Below are 25,510 nucleotides of genomic sequence, written 5' to 3'. Positions count from 1 at the left end.
GATTGTCTTAGACATGTAGTCAACAGATACCAGAATGCCCCGATATTTTTATTAGGAGACTTCAATTTCCCTGCAATCATGTGGGATGACACTGGCCCAACTGTGTTTTCTGTCTCTTCTGAAAGCACAGGTTCTATCAATGTGTGCTCCACCTTTAACCTCACCCAGCTTCAAGAATGAACTCGCATTACTGCGTCATCAGCTAATCTACTCGACTTAGTCTTATCTTCCTACCTTGGGTTGATTTCTAACATAACGCTGTTACCAGGTTTGAGCGACAACTCTGTTGTACAATTCATAATGCCATCTTTCTCCCCACGCCTGCGCAAGCAATGCAAGATTATCTGAGACTACCGCAATGCAGACTTTCATTCCATCAATGTTGCATTAGGGTTCTTTGTTGATACTTTCATTCCTCAATTTTGGGAGTGTACCATTCATGAAAATTGGGAACTGTTTAAGGAGGAAGTGAAAGCACTCACTGATAAATACATTCCAACCCGCCGATTGTCATGTTCAAGAGCACCGTGGTTTAGTATATCACGCCAAAGACTTTTAAACAAAAAGCAGCGTATATTTCGGCGCTGCAAGCTATCTACCCCGGCGGATAGATGGCAAGCATATAGTTCAGCCGCATCTGAGTATAAACGTGCCCTTTTCACTGCTAAACGAACTTGTTTAAATCAAAATCTTCCTGATTTTTTATCTACTAATCTCCGAAGGTTTTGGAACATAGTGAACACGCGTACAACTACTGAAATCCGTCTAAAATACACATATGGTCACTTAGTACCACGTAACATTGCTGCGATGTTCTTAACAACCCTTTTTCTTTGTCATTTATAGATAGTTGTCCTATAAATCCTCCCATTATCCCCGCTTCTACGTTTTCGGAAATGGAACCGATTGTAATGGATTTATTTGGACGGTATAACCCACATGATTCATAACGCCAAACTTTCGTCTTCTGCTGGATGTGATAACGTAAACTAGAAATTTTTGATGAGTACTAGCGCCTATTCATCAGTATTACTATCTTACTTTTTTTCCCAATCCTTGCAGACAGCCACGGCGCCAGACGACTGGAAGGTGGGCAAGGTGTTTCCAGTGCACAAATCTGGTGACGTACGTTCCCCAACCAATTACAGGCCAACTTCTTTAACGTCAACCCCATGCAAACTTTTGGAACACATAATTTATACCAGCTTCATTTATTTTCTGGAATGTAATTCATACTTTACTAAACACCAGCACGGTTCCCGCAAGCATCACTCATGTGAATCTCAACTATTGGTTTTCACTAACGGCTCATTTTCTGCCTTGGATCGCTCATCCGTAATCGATTGTATTTTCATTGATTTTGCCAAGGCATTCGACACTGTTCATCATCAACTACTTCTTTACAAAGTCAGTAAGCTTAATCTGGACATCAATGTAATCAAGTGGATTCAGTGTTTCTATCTAAATCGTACTCAGTATGTTTCCGTGAACGACCATGACTCCGGCACTTGCCCGGTGACATCCGGTGTTCCGCAAAGGTCGGTTTTAGGCCCTCTCCTATTCTTAATATATATTAATAATCTTCCTGATACTTTTAACTCGTCTGTAAGGTTGTTCGCTGATGGCTGCGTTATTTACAGAGACATTTCTAAACCACCTCATACCGCGCGTCTTAAATTTGTTCTTAATAACATTTCGACGTGGTGCGAAACATGGCGTATGAAATTAAACGTTAACAAGTGTAGGTTTATGAGAGTTTCGCAATCACTTAACCCCTCCAATCCTACCACTTACCACCTCAATGGCTCACCTTTAACTGAAGTTACTAGCTATAAGTATCTCGGAGTCCCTAGTACCAATAACCTCTCTTGGGAAACGCATGTGAAGTACATTTCTAACAGCGCCAATCGCACGCTTAGCTTTCTTCGTCGCAACTTTTCTCTTGCTCAGTCATCGTTGAAACTGATACTATACAACACACTCGTTCGAATGAAAGTCGAATATGCCTTATCCGCCTGGGAACCTGGCACTAAATCGCTCCCCTCATCTCTAGAATCACTGCAAAATCGTGCTGCTATGTTCATATTGCCAAACCATACGCGCCTGGCCAGTGTAAATGAAATGAAAAAAAAAAAACGGTTAAATCTGGATGACCTCTCTACACGACGCATTGTTTCTAGCTGGTGCACATTTCACAAAAATTATCACACTCATCACATTCTTAAACCGTCGCTTTTTGCTGACCGCACTTATGTATCTCCCGGCATTGACCACAACTTCAAAGTTGGTCTACCATTGTGCAGAACGAAACATTATCATGACTCTTTTGTTCCAAAAACCAGCGTGCACTGGAACAGCCTTCCCGCTTCCATCGTCTGCATCACCGAACCAATCACCTTCAAGTCGGCAGTTTACGATTTCGTTCATTCATCATAATTTTTGTTCTGTGCCGGCCCCGCTGTGTTTTATTGCTATGTTTTCTTCCTGATTGCCCCACTCCTCTCTGTAACGCCTGAATGGCATTGAGAGTAAATAAATGAAATGAAATGAAATCTTCCCAAGTATGTTTATTCTTTTTCTTAAGTTTAAGGGGACGTGGGCCGTTTCTGGCATGTTTCTTACGCATTCCTTATTATATATATCCGTATTTTAGTACCACGACCATGCTTTGTGATTATAGTTCCTGAAGCATTATTTGCCTGTGTTCTGCAGTATCACTGAGCAAGACTATGCCGTCCGCAAGCCTCAAATGACTCAAGTATTCCCCGTTCATCCTTAATCCTATCTTTTCCCTGTCAAGCTTTCTAAATACCCCTCCAGACAAGCTGTGAATAGTTTTCGGGAGAGGGTATCTTTCTGTTTTACTCCCTTTCGGATCGGAAATTTATCGCTTTGCTTGTGTAGGGTTATCCTGCCCGCGCATTCCTTATATATGTCTTCTAGAAGTCCTATGTAAGTTTCCTCTATTCCATGGTCTTTTAGTGCTTCTATAGCGGCTGCGGTGAGTACGTAATCAAACGCTTCCTGTAAGCTATAAATGCCATATAAAGGATATCAGTGTATTCGGCAGATTTTGCTATCACTTGATTGAAGACATGCATGTGATCTATGGTTGAGTATCATTTCGTAAACCCAGCCTTCTCTCCGGTTTAATGGGGATCCAGGCTGTCACCTATGCGGTTAATTAAAACTTTGGTAAACAGCTTGTAAACAACTGAGAGCAGGATGATTGGTCTGTAATCTTAAGGTCCTTGAGATTTCCCTTCTTATGAATCAAGAAAATGTTGGCGTTTGCATAGGCTATGGGCACTTTTTGAGCCTGAAAGCATTCGTAAAATAGTACAGCTAGCTTTTCCAGTACAATATCTTCTCCCTCCTTCAAAAGATCTACGGTTATGCCGTCGTCTCCGGCAGCTTTTCCTATTTTCATTTCTTGGAGAGGCTTTACAACTTACTATTTAATTACTAGTGAGACATCGCAATTTCAGTTCGTATTTTCAGTAGTTTCTCCTGGCCTAACGTCGCTTGCATACAGTCTGGCGTAGTATAGTTCTACTACTTTTATGATCTCGTCAAACTTGCGCGTAATACTACCCTGCTCATTTCTGAGTGCTTACATCCTGTCTTTGCCGATTGCTAGCCTTCGTTGCTTTCAAGCTTCCCCCCATTTGCAGCGCGTCCTCGAGCCCTGCCCTATTATATGCACTAATGTCGTTTGTTTTGCTTCTGTTAATCCGTTTGGACAGCTCGCCTCATTCAATCCGACCCGATTCGGTCCCTGCAATCCGATTCGGTCCCTGCAGCCCCGGTGGACTGCGGTGCACGCAAGCACGCAACCACCATGTCACCTCTGAGGCCCCTGACAGCAACACTACGACCTTTACACCCGTCAGCCTGCTTTTCCAAAAAAAAGTCCCTACGGTACTACTCCGAACTTTGACCGCAACAGTCGCGGGCTGTGCATCCTAGGAATGCCACCGAATTGTTTTCGACGGCGGAGGCCAACGCAGTTTCACCACTGCACATGCATCGAAGAAATTTGGATGGGCGTTCTTAGAACAGTAGACCATAACTGTGGGTGTCTTTTGAGGTCAGAAGATGAAAACACCCCGAAACGTACGCCTGTTCATCGCTGCCGTAAAGACAACGAAGCCTGCGCAGACTGAGGCCTCGAAACCAAAACAATGCGACGAGCATGTTTACATACCGTACCACCAAGTCATCAAGACGGTGACACAACGGCGCTTGGACACACGGGCACTCAGCTGAAGCCCAATGATTCGACGAAACCAAAATATCAATTCTGATTGGTGCGGACCGCTACCGGGATATAGCAACCGGAAGTATAAAACCACTGAGCCCGACACTCAAAGCAGTGAAGCCTTTGGTAAGACGGAAGGTTCAAGACGTCTTAAATTAGGAGGCAACAGAATTCGCTGTGTGAGCGTTACCGTGCTTAGAGCGACGATGAAGGACAACGAGGAGTTGAAAGTTTTGAACCGTGACTCGGACTTCGGAAGCATCAGGTTAAATGCTAGGACGAAGAAAGGTCGGGCACCGAAGTGGTACCGACATTTGAAGAAACCCTCTCAAATCCGGACGAATGACACGAGATTGTCCTCTCGCGGAAAGCAGCGGTTGACCCGGCGGATACCTTTGCCGTTACGAAGAAGGGGCTCCACCAACTAACCAAAATAGTAGCAAATACGCCAAGCTTACGAGGAATGATGAACCAATACTTTATACATGCCTATACGAAAGAAACACCGGAGTATTGCGGACAGAGAATTATATAGTTGGCGTGGATGAGCGGCCTTCACAGGAATTGCCACCGTTCCTAACGACGAAGGCCTCAGAGCCAAACTTAACTTGTTTAATAAATGGCGAGTAGAGAATAGCGACGATATACGTAGCAGCACTGTCGTGCTTACAACACGTTAGTCGAACTAGCAGAATCGAACACGACTGCAGTCGGACACGACGCTCGCTGAAACCGCCCATTTATAACCAGATCTCGCAACGGTCAACAAGCGCCCAGCATGTTGTGCACAGCATCAAAGTTCAAACACAAACAACAGCAGTCTCTGAGAGCCGGAGAGGCGATCAGTCAGACGCCACCGCCGTGAACGGCCGCCGGGATGGTTCTAGCCGCACTGTGTTCTCGAAGCCCCAAAGGCGCCGCAAGTGGCTTTCCTCTCTCGCTTTCACGGCTATGCGGGAAAATATGGCGCATCGTCGCACCGTGTGCTGTCAAGATCAGCGCAACACACACACACGCACAGACGCACGCGCACGCGCACACACCCTCGCACACACACACAACACACACACACTTGTTGTTGTCCCACGTCTTATGGCGCATACCAACGCGGGGGACTGGCCAGAAATCGAGCAAGAAGGGGGCTAATTCGCCCGCTCATAACCTAAAACTAGATACCTATTCTTTGGCATCCAGTAGCAGCGCGAGATTAGAAGGAAGAATTGGTTAAAAACTGAAAGTTGCGGTTGAAATGCGGTTGCGGTTGAACAGGGCAGACGCCTGGTCTCGGACACATATGCATGAATATGGCTGCATCCACCCCTCTGGGACAATACCCCAGTGATGTGGGCCCTAGCGAAAGTAGTACGGGCATGGAGATGGGAGTCCGATTATTTGTAATGGCCTGACAAGGTGACGTTGTCTGATCGTTGAAAAACCACGGCAATGTAATAAGAAGTGATGTAGTGTCTCGAGTTCACCGCTAATAGCCCATAGGGCGGAGGAGGCGAGACCAGACCTGTGCATATAGAAATTCAGCTAGGGGACCCTTCATCTGAAGTTGTATAATGTGATCTCGCATTGACGAGATTCACACAAACGGGGATTCCAATTATGTTGTAAATGAGCATACTCTTCAAAATTAATGATGACCCCTTCCTGCGTACTCATTAGGCGCCGATATCTACGGAATGTTGCTTGCTACACTAGCCGGCACAGGGCAAAGATCAACCGAAGGGCCATCAAAAGACGATCGCGCCAGGGAGTCAGCCTCTTCATTAAGGAGTAAACCTTTGTGCCCGCAAAACCCAAATGAGGCAGCTGTCCTGCAAATGGGAAGGCACGAGAAAGTTGAATGCACGAATCAGGGGTGAATTTTCAGACGATGCCAACTTCTTTTAAAGCCAGTAGTACCGCTAAGAATTCGGCTTGAATATTGGAGTGAAGTCCGGTAACCGCAGCGAGACTGCCTCATTAAGCTGTGAACTAAAAATGCCCACACCTGCCCTCTCCTCACGTTGCAATGCATCAGTTGCCACAAATACGTAACCATTCAATCTTGAAAAATGGTCGTTCAGGATTCCTTTAAGTATTCTTGACAAAAGGATTTAGGTAAAAACATTCTGCGAAGTTGAAGGCGCTGGAGGTACCTCACAGGGCATTTGCATTGTTGTCGGAATGTTGATGTTCAATGGAGAAAGTAATGCCTGTGCGTAAACACACTGAGGACGAATGTGCCGAGGCCACCAAAAGTTGAAAAACAATTCGGGCCGAGCTACCAGCAACGAAAGAAATCGGCTTTGTCGCGATTCAAAAATCCTCACCATAGTCAGCACAGTTAAGAGTTGAAACCGTGACTCTAGACACGGCATGCGTGCCTCCAGATATAAGATGTTATTAGCCACGACCTTGGAAGGCCGAGACACAATGTTAGGGCACGTCGCTCCAATATACTTAGCTGGTTGCGTTTGTAAACGGCCGAGCCAGAAAAACGTACACAGTACAACTCTAATAGGGGACGCATCTACCCCTTGTAAATGAAAAGTAACGTGTGTCTTTTCATTCCAAGGGTCCTGTTGCTGATTCGGCGCAACAATCCAAGTGCCCGTTCTCCTTTGGTCCCGATATGATTTATATGAGGCTGCCAATCCAGCGCACTATCATAGATGACACTGAAGCACTTCAAGGAAGCCACCTGAGGGATAGTCTCTTCCCGACACGTCAGGCATGGGCTCACCGGAGCGGACACCGGGAACACAACGGCGGCACACTTATTGACACTGTTGCTCAATTTTATGTTTGCCATCCACCTTTCAATTGAACACAAATAGGCTTCTAACGTTTGATACAGGACATGAATGTCTTGAGCCGCAGAAAAAAAGGCTCTATCGTCCGCGTAAACGTAGGTACAAATTTCATGATTTATTGGAATGGAACTCAGTAATATATTAAATAGTATGGGGAGAGGACGGATCCTTGAGGGATGCCACACACCCACCCACTCGCGCACGCGCATGCACACACACACACACACACACACACACACACACACACACACACACACACACACACACACACACACACACACACACACACACACACACACACACACACACACACACACGCACGCACGCACGCACGCACGCACGCACGCACGCACACACACACACACGCACGCACGCACGCACGCACGCACACAAGCACGCACGCATGCACGCATACACACACGCGCACGCACGCACCGACGATTCGTAACAGCACACAGGACACGCACCGCTGCTTCGCTTTAGCCCCACAGTATCCACTTCTCATTGAACGCTCGAGTAACGCGCGAAGGCACGAAAAATGCGAGTGATTTTGTACCCGGAATGATGCAACGACGTGGAGAGCGCCCACCGTTTGAGCAACTCGTGGTCTGCTCCGGGGACGACGGGAGCTATTCCGCAATACTTCAACTTTAATCCCCTCATAAACCTAGTGGAACCATTATACTAGTCACTTTTTGTGTACAGTTTTCAGCCCCAAAACAACATGACAAGGAAATTGTCGCAGGATATTTCGGAAATTATCTGTAATCGTGCTGAAAAGATCGCCGCCCATAGAATTACGCTCGATCATGAGCGCCTCATAGCCGACCGCTGAACTAGGCGTGAGCCGGAAAGCTGTTGATTGCAAAAGCCTTAAGTGCTCAGTTGTGCGAAAAACAGCCCTTGTAGTTGTTTTTTAGTACAGAAAACGGTCGCTGCTGTAAAGAGTGCATAAAAAATGAAGGGAGCTCACATTATTGCGCAAGACTAGAAGGTAGCGAAGCTGCACGTAACAGTAGCGTTTTTCTCTGTTTCGTCCCACGTCGTTGTTTAAGCCTCGCCGCTGTACGACGGACCACAGCTGGATGTTCTTATTCCTCTCTGGCAGACGATTCTGCCGCACGTGGCCTCATGGCCTTCCTTCGTGTCGCGCGCTTATCGCTGCGGCGGCGGCCTCTTCGCCTTCCTCCGCCACGTCCCATGCACGGGTTTCCGCGCACGCCTCATTTCCCTCCTCGCGCATCTCTCCCCTGCCGCCTATTTCTCCCTGTTATCGGGCCGCTGCTCCGTGCCGGGCGCTTGAGGAGGAGGGATGGCTTGATCATAGTACTCAAGGGCGAAACTGGTCTTCCGCGAAGCCTGCCCGAGATGGCATAGTGCAACTTGCGCTCCAAAACAAATAAGCAGAAATTCAGAGAATTATACACTAATGCATAGCATTCTTATGCCGCGTGTTTTGAGTGTCATTTTTTTTCAGCCATTTTTTTTTGTTTTTCTGCTTCCTGTGCGACCAATTATCTCCATTTACGTTCATATAGTGGTAAAATTTGAAACTTTCCCGAAATATACGTTATTGTGGCGTTAGACGATTCTCCATTCTCCGTAATTATTTTATATTTTCTATTTTTAGTTTTTGAAAATTTAGTTCAACCAATTATCTCCTTTCCCGATATTATAAGGAGTAGCGGTGGAACTTTCCCTAAACCTGCGTTATTGTCGAAATGCCATGCGTTATACGTTTTGCCATTTCCCTTAAAGGAGCCATGAAGAGAAAATACAACTTCGTTTAAATTGAAAGAACTAGGATTCAGTATCTCACTCAGCTCCATTACAGCCACAAAAGATGTTTTTTAACGAAAAAAAAAAGCAAGAAGTATTTAAAATTTTCAAATTTTGCGCCACAGGGACGTGTTATGAGCAAGAATGACGTCATAGGGGCCAACAGTAAAACATAATTTTCAGTGCGTTAACTGCACGTTAGCATTCAAGTGATGCGGTCAAATGGAACTAGAGGCGCCATTACAGACGTCCAGTCATGTCTCGTCACGACAGGTCAGTTATGAAGCCGCCAATCGCACAAACAAGGTTCCGTGACGTCATAGAAAAGTTGCTGGAAATTGGCTAGGGAGTCGCGACTGCTTCACACGTTTTCTTTAATACCTCCGTTATTTGTTCGAAGATTGCGATGATATTGGTATAATTGTTATCGGGACTAAGCAGTCTTTCTAATAAACCCAACTTGTATTTTGTCTTCATGGCTCCTTTAAATTGTTATATTTTTCTTATTTTTTAGTTTTTTTGAAATTTTCTCCGACGAATTATCTCCATTTACGTTACTATAACGATTACATTTGGAACTTACGCCAGCTATGCATTATTGTGGAAATGCAGGGCGTTGCACGCTTCGCCAGTTTTCGTAATTATTTTGTATTTTTCTAATTTTTTGTTTTCACAATTTCGTCCGACCAATTATCTCCATTTACCCTATTGTAACCATTACAGGTACAACTATCGCGAAATCTGCATTATTGTGGAAATTCCATGCGCTATACGCTTTTCCATTTTCCGTATTTTTTAAATGTTTGTCTTATTCTTTTAGTTTTTCCGAAATTCGTGCGACCGGTTATCTCCATTTGCGCCATTATAGCGATCAAGGTGGAACTTCCGCGATATCTGCATTTTTGTGCAATGCAGGGCATTACCCGGTCCTGGCTGTGGGGGCATTCGGCAAAGAATGCTACGCATCGAAACAGAAAGCATCCCCACCCTGGAATCTCCCCATGTGGTCAGCGCTGGACCACAACTGATTGTTGCATTTTTCGGGGCACATATACCCGCCTTGGAGCATAGCCATTCAGAGGAAGCTTTGAGGGCTTATGAGAGATGTTAAGCTCATAGAACACATAGAGTACATGCCACACGAAACATGAATGTGATGTCACGTGAATATAACAGGTAGACAGTAGCCGCAGCGAACTGTGATTTCAGGAAACATGAGGCGTCTGCCCGTTGAAGTAGTTCGCGCTATAGGGCGAAAAAATGAAAGCGGCAAAAGGAAAGCAAACTGTCAGTTAACGAGCCATTTGGCAATTATCGCCAGGCTTTCAAAGCACAGGAGATTAGATACTTAAGGGCCCCTAGGTATTCTGGTGTGTGCGTCGGTGTTTTTGAACACTGTTGGCAAATTAAAGATTTTGTTACTTTTACCGAACGTTTATTTTCCATTTACATGCTTGAATGGGAAAAAGTTGCAGGTTATGCGTGCACGAAGGACACATATGTATGACAAACCTTCTTATTTTGAGCGTTTCCAAGCGCTTTCAACATTACGACATACCGAGGGTTCTATCAAGAAGATACTCCAGGACGGGAAAAAAAAATACACTGTCTGGGCACAAAAGTTACGAGAAAAAAGGGGTGCGTAATATAGAAGGCACCATGGGTTCACAAGATGGTTTGCTGTCAGCTGCGAGAATACATCCGTGGGTTTTTTTTTTTTGCTGAAGTGGAACCACGGGGTTATTTAGCCACAAGTCTTATCATAGATGGCGTGTTTGTCACGACCACAGTGATCGGTGAATGCTTGCTCGCATCGCTCCGACACTGAATCCTTGGTGTCTGGAGTCGTCCACAAAAGGCACTCTGCGGGTGAAAAGAAACAGGAATGAGCGCTCTATTTTTCTTCACGAGTTTCGTTCCCTTGCCGTTGACTTTCATGTGGCACTCAACTCGCCCTGTTCGTTAACGACCAGAGTTCTAGCCTTGATATTAACATACCTGTAGACGCCATTTTCATTGATTTCGAAAAAGCCTTTGACAAAGTTCCCCAAAATAGATTAATTTTGAAGCTTTCACGTCTTAACCTTAATTGTGTTGTTTTTAATTGGATATGTGACTTCTTGGCTAACCGTAAGGAGTTCGTTTGTGCTAATAACCATCGCTCCTCCTTCTCCGCTGTAACCTCCGGCGTACCTCAAGGCACGGTCCTTGGTCCTCTACTATTCCTAATCTATATTAACGACCTCCCCAATAACTTAGCTTCTAACATTCGTCTATTCGCAGACGACTGTGCCATTTATCGTCCTGTTCACAATGCAAACGACACTATAATCCTACAGTCTGATCTTTCTTTGATTCAGTCATGGTGCGAAAAATGGCTGATGTCCCTTAACATAAAAAACTTCTGTCATTTCTTTTTATCGCCGACAATCTTATTCCTCCAATAAATACTTCCTGCTTTATTCTGAAATTACAGCAGGTATTTCATGTAAATACCTCGGTATCACTCTGACTTCAGGTCATTGTGCTTATTTCATCCCACATAATGAACATCACTAATGACGCCAACCGCGTTCTTTGCAATCTCCGAAGAAACTTACGTCTAGACCCACCTTCTGTTAAACTTTTAACCTATCTAACACTAGTTCGCCCTAAGCTAGAATACGCATGTGCCATCTGGGATCCCCATCAAATCACTCTTATTAAAACACTTGAATCCATCCAAAATCGCGCAGCCAGATTCATTTATTCAGACAACTGTTATCATAGCAGCGTCCCCGAACTAAAATCTCAAGCTAACATGGTTAACTTAGCTTCATGCCACAAAATTACAAGACTGTGTTTGTTTCATAAATTTTATCATGCATTGCACCTAAACCATGTTATCGTTCTAGCTCATCGTCTTTCATGCCGTATCAGTCATCCGAAAGCGGTTTGTCCACCCCGTGCGCATACCACTGCCCATTACTGTTCCTTTTTTGTGCAAACATCAACAGAATGGAACGATCTTCCTGCTGCCATCGTGCACCACTCCAGCATCGCTTATTTCGAAGAAGCCACCGAACAAATCATCTGTTTGTGAACTGTCTACCCCCTCATGTAACACCCCTTGACTGGGGCCCTTGAGGTCTTATAAATAAATAAATAAATAAATAAATAAATAAATAAATAAATAAATAAATAAATAAATAAATAAATAAATAAATAAATAAATAAATAAATAAATCCGTGTGCGAGGTGAGGACAGTGACATACATATTGCGCCTCCTATGTCACCAGAAGTTTTCATTTCACGACATTCTTAGACCAGAAAATTTTGTCTCCACTGCTGTGACTGCACTCAACTATCAAGGGCAAGCATTGCACTTGCGCAATAACTTCGCGCCACTTGATTAAAACCACCCAAAAGAAACTGTGCACGAGAGGTGTATACCACAGTCGCCAGAGGGAGAGAAAGAGAGACAGAGATCGAGAGTGAAAGAGAGCGGGAGAGAGAGAGAGAGAGAGAGAGAGAGAGAGAGAGAGAGAGAGAGAGAGAGAGAGAGAGAGAGAGAGAGAGAGAGAGAGAGAGAGAGAGAGAGAGAGAGATCTGTTCGGAATTAGCGAGGTCAGCTTGGCTCACTGAGTGTCTGGATATACAAGATGTGAAAGAAGAATACAGGTACCGCATAAAGGTATCAATTAAGTGAGGCAACGATCTGAAACGCTATTTATTTAGGATACTTGAGAGGCTGTGGATGGACATTGGGGAAACCCACTCTACATTGTGCTTATTAAGTGCAATGCACTTCTTAAGCGACCCTGAACCTGCGTTCACCGGCGATGTCCGCGCACGTGGAGATGGGCGCGCGCAGCCTGGCCGCTGACATGGCACATACCCACGTGGGGGATTGGCCAGGAATCTCCTCGTCTTCCTTGGCAACGGGGGGAGATGGGCGCGCGCTGCCTGGCCGCTGACGTGGCACATACCCACGTGGGGGATTGGCCAAGAATCGGGCGTGAGAAGGGCTAATGCACCTGCTTAAAGGAGTACTGACACGAAATTTCAAAGCTGAGATCCGCTCTAGCAATCAAGTACAACGACAACACAAATAGGTGTCTGTGAATAAATGCATCTTTCTTTCTTTGTAGTTGTGTGTGTGTGTGTGATCTCTCTTTCGCGAACATTACCGAACCGCGCAAATTCAACTCGTGCATTCGCACTTTCACATTCTTCCCCTCGGGGAAATGCAGGGAATTTTTCATCGACGATCTTCGCACAGCGTCAGCAGCCGCCAGAACGCGGCGGCGCGATGGCTACAAATGAGCAGTTGTTCGGAGCCCTAGCTCTGCTTGATATATCCATGATTGCATTATTTCATCCCTGGTAGAGTGAACTGCATTATGTCGAGTCTAGGCAAGCGAAGGGCCTGCGCCACGTCCCGGCGGCTGACGCCGCAGGGCGAAGTTTGTCGTCAAAATTCGCCCCAAGTGGGACAGTCTTAAGTAGGTAGAAACCGTTAAGGAATATCAGTCTGGTTAACTGGAAAGCAAGAGAAATAAGGAAACTAATAAACATGTCAACAAGGTTACAGTGCTGAATCGGGTATAGAAGCCCGCCCTAAGTACGAATAGGAATAAAGGCAAGGTTGCCTTATACGAGAAAAAAGTACGAGAAAAAGATAGCAGCATATCTAAATAAAAGAAGACATGGACCAATGCATCAAGTAGCAAGCAAAGAAATGTAGAGTAAAGTTAAAGTTCTGAAATGGGGGGGCAAAATGCACACAGGAAAATTATTAACAAAGCAAATACTCATAGTGAGAAATCATATAGTATGAGAATACAAGTTCAACCTGTGTAGAACCTAAACATCATTTTGGGTAAGTCAAGATGCCACTGCAAAACAGGGATAATGGGAAATAAAGAAAGTAATAGCGCTACGGACGATGGCTATTTACATGCTCATGAAGTAACACAGAATGCGTGATTGAATTGAAGCATACGATAAAATGGTACTAGGTCTGAATCATTTTATCAGTATGTTTTAGTGGTAATATAAGTTTCACGGAACGCTGTCTTGTCGCTCGTATAATTGGATTACGATACCACGACCAGTGCTGCGCAGCATCGCAAGAGTGTGAGCTGTGATGTTTAAATTTGAGGTATTGAACTAGTCTGAATGTAGTCCACAGTTTTAGATACGGGAACATTCTTCTACGTAGGCGTAAAATGCCAAAAGTTTTAAAGCAGCGTACCATTCATCACCCCCATCGAGTAGTTCGACCACCACACGCAACTAGACAGCGTAATGACTCTATAAAAGCTGTAAGTTTATGGGAACAAAAAAAAAAAAAAAAAAAACTCGCGGTTTGGGTGAAACTTCTCCAGTGAAAATGGATCGAAAAGGTTAGAGGAACACTATAGGGTAGCGGGCAGAGGAAATGGGGGGAGGAATTTTCAGCTGTTAAGGTTGCTAATCGAATTATAATTGCATATATTAGTTGAAAAACTGAAGCTTGCTTACGGTCACCGGTATTTGGAGGGAATTTTCCCACAAAACAGGATTTGCCGTCCGAGAACAGCAGTTCCGCGGTTTCACGTTCTTGGGGATCTGAAAAGTAGGAAACCGTGCTGTGGAAACTAAAAAAATTAAAGCCGCTCTACTCAACGCGAAAGCATTCGGAAGTGCAGAGCAGTGATTCGCCATAATGGGCTTTAGCGCAGTTATCCCCTCACTGATACCACCCAATGCATTTCAAATTTCCCGCCTCCGCAGTGCTAACTTGCCCCTTCCCTAAAACAGCGTCAGCGGGCGTTCGTAACTAATGAACCCAACGAGTGTTCGGAGCGTTCGGAACTAAATGAACGCGGGTGCTGCCGGTTGACTACATATATTTTGCCTGAAATGTACATGCAGTTTTCTTTGTGTTAAACAACGGGGAGAAGTATGACAAAGGTCAGCGGTTCACGAGTTTAGAACGGTTATGAATATTATAACCGCTTGGTTTTCGAAGCCCTGCGGGAAGTCCTACGACGGTACGCCGGGCTCTACTTGGGTCCGTTATCTCGCCGCGCCGCCTGATTCCGGCAGTCGCTGGGCATCGAGCGTTACAGCGAGATACGACGACAAGGCGAGCCCCTAATGTGATCTGCACTTAAAATGCGGTCCTTGAACTTTGGTAAAATGATGGCGCAACAAACCTGAGGATCACATGATCGGGGAATCCGAAATCACAACGGGCAGTGCTGACCCTCTCGCTACTCACTGCCCCCCTTTCTTTAGAGCTCTTAAGACTAAATGAGTGGCTACTGATCACCACTTAGTTAAAATGCAAGACTTGTCAGCCGCTGTACAATGCCGGTATGAGTAGACTGGAAAGGAGGGATGCTTGGATTTTTTTGCTGTCTACTGACACAGGGACTACCGATGTGCCAAAGATAGTAAATGATGAGGTTAGATGTTCTTCTTGATGTTGTGGTGATGAGGATCTGCGTTGGTGCCTGATGGTGACGGCACTGATGACACGACGACGATGAGAGTTGTTGAGGGTTTTAAAACTGTATATTTACACGGAAGACATATACAGGATATTTACAGACTGAAGTAGACAGAGTAAGAAATAAAGTGGGTTCCTAGGTCAGCTAAGACTTTGTGCCCGCGGCACCCCCGTCAGCGACGGACCCTGACCTAATACTACCCAAGTGGTGAGATCCTCCCTAGCCTGACCTGGATAGCCCGGCAATACGCCGGCCGTGCATAGCACATTAAACCCTGAGGATTAGACCTCGAGACCTCGTGTCTCGTGGTTTTAATGGGTTACTTAGGCCCCACCCCCGATGCACAGGCCAATCAGCATCCCTTGGCGATCTGATTGGGCGGGTTACCACATCCGGGTTTAAACCGCGGTGGGCAACGCCCCCCATAACCCTGAGACATCGGTCACCCTCTCTCACAACAGGAAGAAGGAAAATATCAAAAGCAAATCAAACAAACACAGCACACACTCAAAAACCCGCGAAAACACGTGCAAGCGCCAGGGACACGCTTCCACGAACGTGGTCTGCGTGACTGTTCCCACGCATCTCGTCCGAGACAGGACAGCTACTCAAGCCAGCTGAAACCCATAAACATCCGTCTTAACGACCCGGAGCGTCCCAAAGATTCTCCGCCGTTGACAGGCGATGCCCCGTTAATTGGACCGTGGGCCAGAAACAGCGCGTAGGGACAAAAGGTCGCGTCGGCCGGCTCAGGCGTCGCCTCTGCCGCGCATATCCCGGGCCGCAACGCGCGCTCCCTCGCATGCCTCCCTCCACGCGCGCACTGGCCAACAAAAGGGAAGCTATCGCCGTAAATCGGCCACTGTCTAACCACAGTTGACAGCTCCACGCTCCCCGTCTCCAGCCGCTCGACGGACCAAATGGTTTTACAACCTGCTAATGGAAACCGCGGTGGGCCCCGAGCCAGCGGCCGCCATGCCCCCGGGGTGCCATTTGAGTCGCCAGTCTATCAATGTTTTCCCACGGCTACACTAACGCACTCCGGCCAAAACAACGCGACAGCGCAGCTGCGACCCCAGACAATGTGTCCTCCCGCGAGCGAAATGACCCAGAGACCGCTTGATCTTAACGAGCTGGCTGCCATAAAGCCCTTCAGGCGCCCTTCAGGGAACCGCCGCTTCCCAAGCTTTCGACTTAGCAGCGTCGCTGGCGCCTGCAACCCTGACAGATACGGAATAACAGAGTGGCTGGAGCGTGGCGACTGAAATAGGAAAATCAGTATCCTACTCATAAGTTAACTGGCAACAGCGTAATAACTTCACAGATGTGTACACAGATAACAGAGTGGATCCCTAGAGAAGGCGAGCGTGGCAGAGGGTGGCAGAAAGTTAGATGGGCAGATAAGATAAAGAAATTTGGGGGGTTACATTGGTCGCAGTTAGCACAGGACCGAGGTAATTGGAGATTAATGGGAGAGGCTTTTGCCCTGCAGTGGGCGTAGATAGGCTGATGGTGATGACGACGACGCAGGCCGGACCCCACGATTTCAAATTACTCAGTGCCATTAGTGGGATAGGGGAAGGCACTAACACACTCATAGATATGGGCACCACTAGCTATACAAATGGCGGCCGCTTCTCCATCGGTTGCTAAAAAATGTATTTCGCGCAAGTGGCGATGAGTTGAATAATCTCAGGCCCTGAAAAACTTGTTTCAGTACGTCGGGATGCCTGCCTTTGGAGAAACTGTCCGCGCAGACCCACCCGCACTGTAATCGCGCTGGGACCTTTGGTTAGGTGGTTTCCTCAACCGCCAAACCATACAGCCGTCTCTATGTTGGCGTACGGTATGTGAGCTCTCCCTTTCTCAAGTTTGGATTTCGGCCGGTACGTCTGTGTCGTGACCCAGGCTGAAAGTTTATACTAAACTTGTTTACAGAATATTCCTCCATAGAAGGCGCGAAATGATTGCGGTGTCAACACCCTTTCCACTTCGTCTGGGCAGAGAAAATGGTTGCAACGAACTGAGCTCGTTTCGTTTTCAATCCCCAAAGTTTCCTTACTGGAGCCGATGGCGTCGAGTCAGAAAACTACTAAATTTCCCCATAGACCCATTGTTCCACCGGAAAGCTTTGATAAGATATCTGGACACACGGCGCGTGCGTGAAACTGGGCTTTCATTGTGTCAGAAACGGTTAATTCCACATCGCGAAAAAGGAACGGTCCCAGTCAAGACAATACACGTGTTGATCACAAAGAAGGAGCACAATAGTATACCTTTACCTCATAAGCGACGTATCGGTATACATCTAGATCATTCGTAGATGCGGTTACTTAGTGGGCAAAAAATCATCGCATGGGTTCATTCTTCGTTTGCGATTTGGGTCTTTGGAGGTGTTATGATCTACTGGGCGCACTTTCAGAGAAAGTTGGACGCAGTTGAAAGGGGTCATGCAGACAAAATGCAAGTTGGTTTTATTCGAGAGTGCTTGTTCGGCAGCAAACGGTGCCGTATTCAATGAGAAGTTAATCCATTTAGGTTAAAATTTTGATTCCCCGGCCAAATCGTGTGTTTTCGTGACATCTGCCATGAAGTCACAAGGGCGGGCGGGGGTTCAAACGAACTTCCAGTGCGTCATTAGGCTCTGCCGTGGCCTCCGCGATCAGCTACCGGCGGCGCGCCGTTGCTCCGGCCGTCCCATTCAGCCGGAGAGAGCGTAATTTAGAAGGGGCCGTTTCTCCGCTTCCCGCCCCACCGCGGCGCGCGGAGACGATGGTTAAAAGCAACAGCTGTCCGTGCTGCGGCGGTCCGCGAAATGGCTTCTGACAGCTTTTGCGCTCCGTATGACAAAAATAAGCCGCCATAGCTGCTTTTAGGAATAGAAAGTAATATTACAGCACCTGGTGATGCTTTTATGTCAGCGAAGGTGGCAACTAGACGGGTTCATTTCGCATGCGCTGCCCCGCACTACGCTCCAAGGAACGGACTATGTCTTTCCGACAATACCGCCGTTGCAAAATTTCCCGCGTTTAAATGATGTTCAACTCATAAACTGATATTGTCATTTCTTATGCGCGCGTACAGTCTTAATTAAGTTCTGTAGAGCCAAGGCTATTCCATTGAGACAACGGGTGGCCGCTCTCTTTTCTGGCATTCGAATCAATCTTTATTGGACGTAACACCGCTTGAGACTGAAAAACGCTGGAAGCGATTTATGTTGAGTGACTCCTGAGCGCCGTTGTAATCTCTGTGGCACATCTGCGTAATGCCGTTACGTTTTCGATTTCAGCGGCAACAAAGAAAGTTTAACTCAGATGAACAACGTTTTTATTTCGTTCTTAAAGGTATTTCGATGCCTACTGGGAAGCGCAATAATCACTGCGATTGGTACGAATACCGATGATACAAGAACTTTTCGTTACTGATTTCAAGTCCCCTCTGAGAAGTAACTTAGCTTTTATGTTTGGTTTGAATGTTATCCATTTCTGTTCACCCTAAACGTCATCACCTATCACAAGCGCACAGGAGGGTCCAGGAGCCGCATGGCGTATTTACATAACTACTGCAGAAACATTAAATTCTCCATTACGCAACAATCTGGAGTTGGGGGTCAGCGCGAGCGAGGTATCGGAAAACAAAATCGAAGAAAACACGTTGTATTTGGATCAGGAAATGGAATTCGGAGCCGACGGATAGCCAGCTGTCAAACGCGCTTCGCCTGAAAAATGGCCAGTGAATGCGCTGTGGCCTTATAGACTGGTACTCAGGTCCGCACTTCTCTGCGGGAGCTGTGAAACGTGGGCGGCCACGGGAGGGGGACCTTGCAAAAAGATGCAAGGGAACAAAAAAATGACGCAAGGCGTACAAAGACGCAAGTTCTCGCTGAAGCTAGAACCACTCCTAATTGACGCCTTCTCAACCGTTACAACACGTAGATTGTAGGCCAGGCATATCCCTCTAATGACTAAGACATTATCGAAATAGAAGGTGACACAACCACGATGGACCTACATTGAGGATCGCATAGCTTAAAATATAATAATTCGTATTCCTGCAAGTGTTAGCAAAGGGTCTCTGTGAACATTTTTAAGAGCAGAAATGTTACAGACTCGGTTCCGATCAATAGCTGCGAGCGTCGACGGGGTGCGTAGAAAGAAAGTCGCGTAGATAGGATATATATCTTGCAGCAAGGCCAACTAGCGTTTACTCGGTATATGTCGATCTAATCTCGGTCCTAAAAAAATCATAAAGAAATTGGTCGCCAGGGCGCTTCCATCATTACGCTGTGCTTTATTTAACTGTCATAATTAGTTTACAGTGACGTTATAAACGTTGAAGATTTCCGGTTTGGTCTACATGGACGCGCGGGGGGCCATGTAGAGCAGACAAAAAATGGCTGTAACTTCTGTTTTATCAAAACTATCGCAAAACAAATATGGCAATTAGTAGCTTAACTACTCGAACATCACGGCAGGTTTTATCTGTTTTCCCCGTTACGCAATTCACAGCTGAAGTTGGAATTCCCGTCCGCTGTCAATACACCCAGGTGAGGGAAACGGACAGATCCATGGTTGCCCGGTAGAATAAACCCCAGTCCCTCCAAGTTTAATTAAGCCAAGTAACTAAAATTATGCGTTCAATCACAAATTACAAACAACTCTGTTCCGCTGGTCAGCCTTCACAGACAGGTACGGCAGTAAGCATTTTGTTTTTCTCAATATACCCAGTACTTTTATTCATAAATGTATGATCTGAAAGCGTGTGCCTGCCACAAGCAGAAAACATTTCAGTGCGGTGAAAATTTTCATATATATGCTTATAGTTTCAGTTTGCCTACTGCAATGGCCTGGATGTTAGTTTCTTGCGCGATGGGGCCTGGTCGGTGACCGTTGCAACAACATGGCATGGCAACCGCAAACTTGTTCATCACCACTAATAACTAGTTATAATAACTCTATAAATGATCTCCGAGAAAGTACTGCGTACTACTCCGTAACTCCACGCTTGAAACATGATCAGCCTTTCCTTGATCGCTGGCACACCTTTGCTTCAGTTAAATAAGTTTCTCTAAGCTGCTGAGACAAGCCGACTACATAAAATCACTGTTGAGTCTCTTACTTCATCGAAACTAAAGCCCGCAGGTGAGTTAAGAGCAATTGCGACAGCGAAGAAACCCAGCCGCGCTATCTCCGCAGGAGTCCGTGCGAGCGGCCGTACCATCGGCTAACACCGTCACCTCGCGGAACGTTTCGGAGTGAGCCGTATTACATGTTTTTGCTGGGGGACGCGCCGAATGGGACGGCCGGAGCAACGGTGCGCCGCCGGCAGCCGATCGCGGAGGCCGTGGCTCTGCAGCCTTGCTTACTGTCAGTCCTCTCAGATGGCGCTACCATACTGTTGCGCCGTTGCTTTGCTTTTGACGTATTTTCCCTGGCTTGTTTTTGTTACGGTAGAAAGTCAGCGTTTCGTGAAACATGGGGTACGCACGACAAACAGGGTGACGTAAGACAACATCGCTTACGCCAATCGGCCAGTGTCGTGTAAGACAACCCAAAAGCGGCCGACTGCTGTGCAGCTAAAACAAGCAAAGTGCTCCCAGTACCAACAGCAGTGCTGATCGGTACTTCTATGCCTACGTGCATATTCGTAACATTCATTGTTTACCCCTCATTATTACTGCTGTAAAATGAATATGCATTACATTTAGGCGCAAATTGCTTCTTCGGAAATCTTATGTTCTGCGTAATTTGCGTCTGCTTTTGCCGGCCTCAGTCAATCGCACAGCTGGGCATATGCCATCATAGGTTCTGTTGCGAGACATGAGCTAGGGGATCACATGCCCATTCTCGTCTTTCCTGGTTTTATAGCTTGTTTCAGCGAAGTTTGCGTTAAAATTGGTGTCAATATGATGGCAATCTTTGGAATGCACCAAACTTGTGTTTCGTCTGCATGGCCCCTTTAAGCTTTCGCGCATCTCACAAGTTTCTTCTACGGTGCGGGAACGCCGCGCTATCGGTTTTTAAAATTATAATATAATCGTAACTTACTAAACATAAAATACAGCAGGAATGTAAGTCTGCATGCTGGCTTGTATTATAATAATCATGTGAGCGTAGTATCCGAATCAGGGCAAAAATGCTTGATATTTTTCAGCCAGAACACCCCCTTTGGCAAATGATTTTTTTCTGGCCGCTATGAAAGCAAGGAAGACATGCATATGCAAAGTAGATACGTATACTGTGAGCATCTGCCCGAAGTTTACCTTTTTTATCTGCACGCTCATCATCATCACCGCACAGCCACAACTGGCCCTTGAGAGGCCAGACAAGGAGAATTGATAGACGGCGTTATAGACGGTCGATGAGCCCAGAACTCTTGATTGATTGATTGATTGTAGGGTTTAACGCGCCGACGCAACGGAGGCGATGAGGCGCGCCGTAGTGGAAGGCTCCGGATTAATTTTGACCACCTGGGGATCTTTATCGTGCGACGAAATCTCGTACACACGGGCGTTTTTGCTTTTCGCCTTCATCAGAAAAGCGACCGCCGCGGCCGGGAATCGAACCCGCGACCTCGTGCTCAGCAGCGCAACGCCTTAGCCAAGCCCAGAACTCTGATGATGCTCATGACGAAGAGGAAGGTGACCAGTTGGGGCTGTGCGGTGTTGATTATGAGTGTTCAGAGCAGGAAGGTAAAGTTCGGGCAGAAGCTCACAATACTTTAAAAGCGGCGCTCGAAGATGATTTTTGATGATTTGCCCCTCAGAGCAAAGATACGTCAAAATTTGGAAGGGGGGAGATTTTTGAATAGTAGGAGAGAACTTCCTTTTCAGATGAATGAATGGTTCCCAATTCGAGGAGCCCAAGTGAAAATTTGGCAATCTTTGCCGTGAAGGCCGGTAATTGGTGGGTGTTAAGGTCAGTGCTGGTCCTCAGTATAATTTTTGGGACTTATGCAAATTACTCGGCGTTCTAAATCAAAAGTAGCAAGACGCGACCACTGACAAAGGTTTTATGCTTACTAGTTACTGATATCAAAGCTGCAGCTTGTAGTTTCGCGTACAGACATGATTTTCGCTTCGTAGAGTGTCGACAAAAAATAGCCGCAGCCTGCAGCGATATTTCTTTGCTCTGGTGGTATACAATGTTCCGATTTGTTACCGTTTCGTTTTATTCTTATGCTGCTTTGCCTTTGCGTGGTTTTATCGCGTACTGTTTGGCGCCATGTACAGGGGTTAACGTATAGAGAGACAGAGATCTGTGGTTTTCTGATAGTGATATTTCGTCGCGAGCTGCTGTGGTACGGCGCCAAGGTACCCAAAGCCGGTGCTCGCGTAAAACGTTTCGAACAATAAAGTGATTCCATTTTGGGTATTTCACCCGGCCAGTTCGATTAACCCGATACCGAACATCCATCTCCAAGCTACGAAAAGAGGGAAAAAAATGCTTCTGTACTCACGGTCGCACGGTGAAATGTAGAAAATGTTGCGGCTTGTCGCGTCCACCTTGTTGTAGAAGCATTTCGTTCTGCCAAATAAATAACGAGCACATTTATTTAATGCAGCCCTGGACTAAAAAAAAGGCTGCAATACACCGTAAATCCTGGTGGAACTGAGCGTGAAGAGGCCCGTCACATTTACAAGAGTTTGTTATGCAAGTGGGTACCGTTTAAAGATAAATATCTCTGGATGGTCATGTGCAGTTCAGATTGAATACTAAACGCTGAGATTAGAACGTTAAGTTGCCCCCACAACGGCCATCCAGGAGCACTTTAAGGGACCAGAAAGTGAGAAAAAATAAGCGAGACATGCGGTCATGACACTGCCGTATGTTCTTGCTTTTATGTTTTACTTACTTTTCAAGCTTCTCGTTGTTTCTATCCATTCTTTATTAATTAGCATTGATTTTATAATTGGTGTGTCCTCTCTCATGCCCTACCTCATTTTCGGGCAGTCTACTTCTTATCGTATTTTATTATTGTTTATATTCACTTTTTTCCCTAAACGCGTAGCTCAAGTGCATATTGTACATTTATTTTATTCCCGAGCCCACTTTCTTTCTCTAAGTTAGCGCCCATTTCTTGGCTAATCCACCTGAGTGGGTATGAGACATTCTTGTGGAACCAATCCACGAACCGGGGCATGACCGCGAGCACGAAGCTTAACGGTGATCGGCTACAAGTATACCAAAGGGGATGGCTTGTAGTAGCAGGGTAATGTCGGCCGATGACGGCAGGGCTGTGGTTGGTTAAAATGTCATTTTTTGTTTTCTCCCTTTCTCACTCTCACACATACGCGCGCACACATATGGCTGATGAATAAATTTTTGCGTTGACTGCTGTCTACTTCATACCTGTATCGTAATCCGACTCGCAAGTGGCCGGCAGGTATTCTTTAATGCGTACCGAAAGCCTCTTTTGCCACCGCTGAACCCTTAGCCACCCGCGTGCACCTCCAAATTCGTTACCCACGTCATACTTATGTTTTCCCTCAGCATTACTTTGTGAATGTTCTTGGTACTCTGAGCATTGTTATAAGTAGCCAAAGCGGGGCCTATGTAGTCCTTTCGTCTTTTTTAGTGCCTCCAGTGGAGCTGGACGTCGTCGTGGCTCGTCCGCGGTCGCGCTGTTGTCTGGCCACCGCAGTTACGCGGCGTCCCGAAGCCGGAGCTCTGCTGCTGTGTCACATACCCAAACAGAGGCGTCGAAAATATGCCCGCTTGGAAAGATAAATTTATTATCAAACAAACCATGTACCAATGGTACAACGTGGCAACCAGAATAATTGAAGCAAGGACAACGCCTGTTGTTAAAAAACTAACAGAGCCCGAGGGCTAGCAGATACAGACACTCACAAAAACACAAATAATTTCAAGGTGGTTACAAACATAAGATTAACATACAACAATGAAAACTTGTTTACAACCAAAAGATAAAGATGCCAGGGAAACAAGAGTACAAAAGCCTTCGCTACAAGAATGCAAAATATACGGCACAAAAGGATGGTGTTAGTGCCACAACGAATACTGTGGCACAATAATAACCAATTCTTACAACTAAATAGCCACTTTCAACAAAGAATATCCCTACGAACACGGGCCTAGAAAACTGGCTTGAATAATAACCCTTTTGTTCGACACCTCTATAAACCGGGTAGATTAATGTCGCAGAAACTCTTCCTCACCCAACAGGGTCAACTCACTTTCCACAAAATTTACAGGTGTTGTCTAAAATAGGCAAGCAGAGGCCACTGCATACGTAGCCAGCGATTCCGTGCAGCGGCCCTGCAGCGATTACGCCACAGTAAATAATCACTAATCAGTGCCAATAGTTTGCCGTGCCAGGGCAATGTTCTCGCAGCTGATAACGGGCAAGCCACAAACTTGAAGCGGCACGGTGTATGATACGCCAAAAGCAACGAGCTACAGTGCAGCTTCAGAAAATATGTGCCGTGGATTCCGGTTGACCGCAGTTGGTCAGGAAGACTTGTTACTCGCCAGCGAAATAATCTGTCTCTCGGGGGAAGAATTCGACAAGCTTTTGGCCACTTAATGTTTTTGACGTTCTCGGGCAGCCTGCCTGAAGTCAGACGTAACCGGAGAAAATCTGGTGGATATACTCGTCTGCCCGACCTCACAGTAACTCTTGTTTACACAGCCTGGCAGGTTGTTCATTCACGGTATCAATATCGGCAGCAAGTGCACGAATTTCTGTAACTAATGACGTCCTTCAGGTGTCTTGATGGGATAGCTGCACTGGGGTGCAGGTCGCTGGCCATAGTTCAACAACGAACCCGTCTACTGGTTCTTTGTCTTCTTTCTCTTTCTCTTCTTATCAAGTTTCGAGAAGTTCCTGCATTTTTAAATGCAGAGCATTTCAGTAACTCACGATGTCACCCGCGTTGTCGTCCGTAGTCCGCATCGCTCCCCCTACACTATATAAAAAAATAATACTTACCAGCGCCAGGTTTCGATCCCACGACTCTGCGGGCGGAACGCAAGGTACATGGTGCTCTCTACCCACTGGGCCACAAAGCCGACACAGAACGGAAGGTTACGAACGCGCCTGATATCCTTGACTCATTCAACCGTCGGCCACAGGTGCGCCCTCTCCCCCGCGTCCTCCTCGCCTTCTCTCCGCTCGCAACACCCTCTCTCGCCGCGTTCGGTTCGGGCGCACAACAGGTGGG

General features: G+C 46.3%; 1 protein-coding gene across 1 annotated transcript in view; it reads right to left on the bottom strand.

Annotated features, from left to right (window-relative positions):
* Positions 1 to 10,257: 10,257 nt before the first annotated feature.
* Positions 10,258 to 25,510, bottom strand: part of LOC144178301 (uncharacterized) — a 59,676-nt gene continuing 44,423 nt past the window's right edge. Inside the window, exons 3-5 of the mRNA XM_077706046.1 lie at positions 22,783 to 22,850; positions 14,351 to 14,437; positions 10,258 to 10,707 (exon numbers count right to left, since the gene is read on the bottom strand). Coding sequence (XP_077562172.1) covers positions 10,589 to 10,707; positions 14,351 to 14,437; positions 22,783 to 22,850 — 274 coding nt within the window. The 3' untranslated portion in view covers positions 10,258 to 10,588. The remainder of the gene's footprint in view (positions 10,708 to 14,350; positions 14,438 to 22,782; positions 22,851 to 25,510) is intronic.

Source organism: Haemaphysalis longicornis, unplaced genomic scaffold, assembly GCF_048455015.1.
Source record: "Haemaphysalis longicornis isolate Haplotype H1 unplaced genomic scaffold, Haemaphysalis longicornis Haplotype H1 scaffold_1, whole genome shotgun sequence".
NCBI classification, from domain to species: domain Eukaryota; kingdom Metazoa; phylum Arthropoda; class Arachnida; order Ixodida; family Ixodidae; genus Haemaphysalis; species Haemaphysalis longicornis.
This window is presented reverse-complemented; position numbering and strand designations above follow the sequence as displayed.